General features: G+C 55.3%; 1 protein-coding gene across 1 annotated transcript in view; it reads left to right on the top strand.

Annotated features, from left to right (window-relative positions):
• Nucleotides 1–5,882, top strand: part of NOP2 (NOP2 nucleolar protein) — a 9,095-nt gene extending 3,213 nt beyond the window's left edge. Inside the window, exons 6-16 of the mRNA XM_024733065.1 lie at nt 456–511; nt 632–792; nt 889–1,088; nt 1,244–1,333; nt 2,183–2,270; nt 2,347–2,487; nt 2,995–3,134; nt 3,277–3,366; nt 3,510–3,632; nt 3,743–3,971; nt 5,093–5,882. Of these exons, the coding sequence (XP_024588833.1) occupies nt 456–511; nt 632–792; nt 889–1,088; nt 1,244–1,333; nt 2,183–2,270; nt 2,347–2,487; nt 2,995–3,134; nt 3,277–3,366; nt 3,510–3,632; nt 3,743–3,971; nt 5,093–5,772 (1,998 nt within the window). The 3' untranslated portion in view covers nt 5,773–5,882. The remainder of the gene's footprint in view (nt 1–455; nt 512–631; nt 793–888; nt 1,089–1,243; nt 1,334–2,182; nt 2,271–2,346; nt 2,488–2,994; nt 3,135–3,276; nt 3,367–3,509; nt 3,633–3,742; nt 3,972–5,092) is intronic.
• Nucleotides 5,883–6,480: the final 598 nt, after the last annotated feature.

The following is a 6,480-nucleotide window of genomic DNA, read 5'->3' as shown; positions in this document are numbered from 1 at the left end:
CCTTTGTGCTTGGTGTGTGGTGCGTGTGGTATGTGTGATGTTTGTGTATTTGTGTGTGAGAACTGTGCTATTTGTGTGTTGATATTGTGGTATTTGTGTATTTTGTATATGTGTGGGTGTGGTGTTTCTGGGTGTGGTTTGTATATGTAGAGTGTGTGTGTGTGTGTGTGTGTGTGTGTGTGTGTGTCCCGCCCCCCGTGTACATACGGGTATGGGAAGAACAATGTAACGAACTCTTTCAATCCATCATCTCACTTCAGTAACAGTAAATATTTTGCCAATCTTATATTCACTTCTTTTTTTTTTTTTTTTTATATTCACTTCTTCAGGGTCTAAATTTCTTTCTGGGAGCAAGAGTTACATTTGTATTTAGGAAAAAAACAGAGGTAGGAAGTATTTTGTGGGCTGGTGGAAGGGCAAGCTTTGCATCACCAGCCTCTTGTCTCTTTATTCAGTTGCTGCCCATTGAAAGGGCTGCTCGGAAGCAGAAGGCCCAGGAGGCTGTTGCTGGGTGAGTTTTGGAAACTCTTAGGGCGGAGAGTAGGCAGTGGCTGGGATGAAGGAAAATGTGAGGAAGGAGGAGGTGTCTGCTTTGATCTGTGAACCACTCTGTTCTTGGACCTGTTTATAGGGGCCAGTGGAGTGAGGAGGAGACCTACGAAGAGGAGGAAGAGGAGAAAGTGTCCCCTGAGTCAGGCCCCAAAGAGGATGATGAGATGGAAGGGGACCTGCAGATCAACGCAGACGAGGGGGAGACTTTTGTGCTGCCCCCTGCTGGGGAGATGGAGCAGGATATCCTTCTGGGGCAGGGGGAGCCGGAGGGAGATGCTGGGGAGAAGGCATTTCCAGGCCCCAGGAAATCAGGAAGCAGTTCCTTAACAGGTCCACATGCCCAGGTTCCAGACTTGCAGCGAGTTCACAAGCGCATCCAAGACATAGTGGGAGTGCTGCGCGATTTTGGGACTCAGCGGGAGGAAGGTCGGTCTCGTTCTGAGTATCTGCAGCGGCTTCGGAAGGATCTGGCCACTTACTACTCCTATGGCGACTTCCTCCTTGGCAAGCTCATGGACCTCTTCCCTCTGTCTGAGGTACCGACTTGCCATTCTGATGCCCTTCATGCTTTTCTTTCCTCATCCTCTCTTCTCTTACACTGTGTAAGAAAGCAACCAGCCCCCTTGCTCTCTGCTTTTCTGGCTGCGCTCCTAGGCCAGCCTGACCTGCTCCCTGCCATGCTCTGTCCCAGCTGGTGGAGTTTTTGGAAGCCAATGAGGTGCCTCGGCCCATCACCCTCAGGACCAATACCTTGAAGACCCGGCGCCGGGACCTCGCTCAGGTGAGGGGTGGGCCCTGAGGTTTGCTTGTCTCAGGGAGGCACTGAATCCCAGAGACACCCGCCCCCGCTGTCCCACCCCACTGGGCGTGGGGGGGGGTCTTAGTACCTAGGCATTTCTTGGTACAGGCATGGTCCCAGGAGGCAGACCTAGGCCTGGTGTCACGCTGGGTCTGTCTGGCAGGGCTGAGGACCTCTGTCGATTGGGGAGCTCGTCCCTTCAGCCTCTGCTCCCTGTGACAAGGCTGAGACATCCGCATCACGATGAAAGTGCCGCCTCACAGAGAAGTGGGAGGGGGTTGTCTGCCTCGTAGATCGTTGAGAAGCTGGTGTATCCCCAGGAAAAGACGTGACACACACTCACAAGCAGTGTTTTCAGCTCCTCGTTTCCAGGGGTTCAGGGGCCCCAGGTTAAAACCCTGGTGCCAGAGGCAGTGGTGTGGCCTTGTGTGTTGTCTGTCTCCTGGTGTCTATCTTCTGTTGTCTCTCCTGGAAGGTAACTCGATAATTATCTTTAACGTTGCTATAACCAATAATGCTAGGTTTTAGGATGGCAAGGGGGCTGAGGCTCTTGGAAAGTCGGGGTCCATTTCCAGGAGATGAAAGGACAGGAGCTGGCAGTGTGCTCCATTGGGATGGAATTCGGACCTTGAGTTAGAACCTGAGGAAGAGGAGACCACGGGACGGGATGGGACAGTCTGTTCCGTGCGCCTGTGATGATTGTGTCCTGACTAAGCTCTAGGGGTTGTGGTGCCACAGGCCTCCTGCCAGGACCAGGGTTTCATATCTCCATTCCCCTACTGGGTGTAGTAGCTTCCGAGGTTTTAACACTTTCATCCATCTTATTTTCAGGCGCTGATCAATCGTGGGGTTAACCTGGATCCCCTGGGCAAGTGGTCGAAGACTGGACTCGTGGTATATGATTCTTCGGTGCCCATTGGTAAGTGTTCCCCGCCCCGGAGCCCTTCCGCCCCTGCCCTCGTCCCAGCATGTCACAGGCGGGTCCTCATCCACAGGTGCCACTCCCGAGTACCTGGCTGGACACTACATGCTGCAGGGGGCCTCCAGCATGTTGCCCGTCATGGCCTTGGCACCCCAGGAACATGAGCGGATCCTGGACATGTGTTGTGCCCCTGGAGGAAAGACCAGCTACATAGGTATGAGAAGGGCCGGCGGGGCTAGGCTTCAGCTGGCTCTCCGCTTATGAAAGGAGGTGGGGTTGCACAGGCGGTCAGCAGGGTGGGCAGCAGCACAGGTTCTGGGCCTCTTACTGCCCACGTGACCTTGGGCACCGTGGAACGGCGAGGTGATGGTGCTCGTGTTGGCCGTTACGTTACGCGTGGGTCGTGAGGGTCGAGGTGCGCATATGCAAGTCCCTGGCACAGTAACAGCTACGTATAATTAGTCGTAACCATTTTATTAAACTGTTACCCCTTGGAAGAAGTAACTTAGTCTGAAGGATCAGAAGCGCGTTCAGTAACAAACAGAAAAGCCATCCTGGCGGGCTCGCTCATCACAGGGCCGGTGCGGACTGGGTAGCCGGTGGGGTTGCAGCTTATTTGGGGAAGGGGGTGAGACTTCATAGGCAGAGTCTTGGGCTAGAGGGTGGCCGGCAGGTGTGGAGGCACAGGAGCTGCCGGTGAGCACTGCCCTCCTCCCTTCAGCCCAGCTCATGAAGAACACAGGTGTGATCCTCGCCAATGACGCCAACGCCGAGCGGCTCAGGAGCGTCGTGGGCAACCTGCACCGGCTGGGAGTCACCAACACCGTCATCAGCCACTATGACGGGCGCCAGTTTCCCAAGGTGGGGCTCCCCGCTGTGCGTCTCTCCTGGGGTGCCTCACCTGCTCCCTTCCCGACCTCAGGATGTTGAGACCTCCCTTTAGGAAATAATCGGTATGGTTCAGGTTGCCGAAAACATCCACTTAGCCTACCTTTCTCCCCAGGTGGTGGGGGGCTTTGACCGAGTCCTGCTGGATGCCCCCTGCAGTGGCACCGGTATCATCTCCAAGGACCCAGCAGTGAAGACGAACAAGGTGCAGGGGTTGGGGGACCCGCTGAAAAGTCTCGGGGAAGTGGGGCTGGCGAAGCGGAGTGGGAGGTGGGCAGTCAGCAGCTCACGTCTCCTGAGGCCACCTTTAGAAAGTCCAGCGCTGTGGGTCTCTCCGTCCTGGGACAGGATGAGAAGGACGTCTTGCGCTGCGCTCACCTTCAGAAGGAGCTGCTCCTGAGCGCTATCGACTCTGTCAGCGCCGCCTCCAAGACGGGGGGCTACCTCGTCTACTGCACCTGCTCCATCATGGTGAGGCCTGTCGTGGGGCGAGAGGGGGCAGGGCTGGCGCCGGCACCCCCCAGCACCCCCTCGGCTCCAGCTCCGCTTTCCCTTCCGTCTCTGTCTCCCCCACACGTCAGGTGGAAGAGAACGAGTGGGTGGTAGACTACGCCCTGAGAAAAAGGAACGTGCGGCTGGTGCCCACGGGCCTGGACTTCGGCCAGGAGGGCTTCACCCGCTTCCGGGAAAGGCGCTTCCACCCTACCCTGCGCTCCACCCGCCGCTTCTACCCTCACACCCACAACGTGGACGGTTTCTTTATTGCCAAGTTCAAGAAATTCTCCAATTCTATCCCCCAGTCCCAAACAGGTAAGCAGTGTGCTCTTTGTACCTCTCCTCTCCACCTTTCCTCCCTCTCCTGGCCTTTGCACGCTTGGGTGAGAGACCCCTTTCATCCCAGCTAGAGTTGTTCCCAAGGCTGGGCCCCATTCGGTATGTTACAGGGTTCACGTGGGTGGGGTCTTTTCCTTGATCCTGCCAAATGGCTGCAGTTGTTCGGCACTAAACGCATTCCCAGCGCGAGTGTGGTTTCTTGGCCGAGGGTTGCCTTACTGGTAATAGGCCTCTGCCAGTCCAGCCTCGTCAGCATTGGGTTGGCACGCGACTCCTCAGAACTGTCCGTTCTCAGAGCCCATCACACTAATTGCAGATCGTTTCCTCAGCCATCTTGAGGAGTCTGGCCTTGATCTCAAGGGGAGGGGTGGGGTTTTCTGAAACAAGCCTGAGGGCTCTGCCTGCTGGGATGCCACCCTGAGCTGAGTTGGAAGAGGGAGAGGCGGGCTTCTCTGGACACAAACAACATGACTTATTGAGTTGATTTTGTTTCCTCTTTATAAACAATGCCTCTTAACAAAAGTCACATCTGAATGTTAACAGAACAAAAACCTCTTTAAGAAGTAGCAAAATTTCTTGCATTTTTTTTTTTTGCTGTAACTGTAAAGATACATATTTAATATGTCTTCATTAATGAAGACTAGCTTTTTCTAGTTGCTCTGTGTGCATTCTTATTTTCCTGCATCTCATCAAACTCTGCATGAAAAAAATATCTTTTCTGATGGAAAGAAAAGCCCAGTGCTTCAGGTTTTTTCAGCGTTCGCCTCCTCCTTAGAGTGTCTTGTCACCTGCTGGCCTCAAGGGGGCACAGCTTCCTCTGAAAACCTTTTGGCCCAAGGATGGGGATGGGTAGCGATGCCTTCTCTTTAATACAGGGTCCAAATATGACTTGCGTAAAGACCAGGTGATATTAAGTGATATGAAGCCAGGTAATCTGCTCTTAGGCACCGTCCCAGTTGTGTGGAACACTTGGCCAAGAGATAGTACCCCGGCAATCCCCTTATTTTAATACCTCTGCCTACCTCCTCCTCCACTAATGATCAAGACCCAGTGATGAGGCCTGTTTTCTCAAACCATCTGTTTAATTTTAACCTCAGGAAATTCTGTGATATCCACCCTTACAAACCTAGACTTGCCCCACCTGAAAGGGCAGGTGACCCCCCAGCCTGAGAGCAGCAGCCAGCCTGCCAAGAAGGCCAGAGTGGCTGGTCAAGCAAAGCAGCGGCTGCAGAAACGGAAACATCCCAAGAAGGCTTCCTTCCAGAAGCAGAACGGCGTCTCCAAAGGGACAGACTCAGAAGTGTCCACTGTGTTTTCTGTCACAAAGGCCCAAGCTTCCTCAAAGCTGCAGGATAGCAGTCAGCCAGCTGAAAAAGCAGCAGGGGTCAGGGAACCAAAGGTAGCTGGGAAGCTACAGCAACAGTCACCCGAACGGCAGTCCTCCAAGAAAGCTGCCTTCCGGAAGCGGCATGCTCTTCCCAAGGGCACCTGCACGGAAAGACGTGCTGCGCCGTCCCTCTCCAAGACCCAGGCCGCTCTCCAGCCTGAGGACCGTGGTCAGCCCCTGGGGAACACCACAGGGGCTGAGGAGGTGAAACAGCGGGTGCCAGAGCAGCCCCTCAAGAAAGCTGCCTTCCGGAAACAGAATGGCACCCCCAAGGCACCTAGGACTCCAGTCGTGTCCCCCTGCGGTCCCAGCCGGCCCCCACCAGCAAAGAGGAGAAAACCTCTGTCCAGAGGCGGCAGCCAGCCCCTGCTGTCTCCGATGGATGGTTGAACGATACTGGGGTGGCTCATTGCCGTTGTTACTGGGTTGGAACTCTTACCTCTGTGAGGATGGCTTCCCCACTGTGGATGTGAAATTTAATACACGTTTTACAATCTCTGGCCGCTGTGTGTTTTTTGGAGGGGACTGGGTACTGGCTTTGCTGCTTGAAGGGTAGAGGTGGGAGGGTGGGACAGGGAACCCCTGAAGAGAGCGGACAGTGTGGTATACTGAGAAATAAGGTCAGTTCCCAGGGACCCAGGGAAGGAGAGTCATGGAGTCAGAGCCTGGGTGTTTGGATTCAGGGGAGAGGGCAGTTGGGGTGTAGGGAAGGTGAATTTCGTGCCACCAGAACCATGGAGTACTGGAGGACCTGGGTTTTATGTCCTGCCACGTTGGCTGGATTCTGGGCACGGGTCGGGGTCCGGTCGGCTCCGGGCTCAGCCTCAGACCCGGAAAGGTCGGTCCAGGTGCCAGCTTCCGAATGAGCCTTTCATTGGCCTCCTCCCTGGCCTCCTCCGCCCCGCTGACCTCTGCCCCTTCCGCCGAGCCGTCTGATTGGCTGCCCCATGTCCCCCTGGCGCCTCATTGGCTCTCCTCCCTCGCCCTCCAGCCCTGCTCTTGCACGGGTCTCCATCTCCCAGCAGAAGGCGCAGCCATGAATCCGTTATTCGGCCCCAACCTCTTCCTCCTCCAGCAGGAGCAGCAAGGCCTGGCCGG

The sequence above is a fragment of the Neophocaena asiaeorientalis genome, unplaced genomic scaffold (assembly GCF_003031525.2).
Source record: "Neophocaena asiaeorientalis asiaeorientalis breed wild unplaced genomic scaffold, Neophocaena_asiaeorientalis_V1.1 scaffold150, whole genome shotgun sequence".
Lineage (NCBI taxonomy): Eukaryota > Metazoa > Chordata > Mammalia > Artiodactyla > Phocoenidae > Neophocaena > Neophocaena asiaeorientalis.
This window is presented reverse-complemented; position numbering and strand designations above follow the sequence as displayed.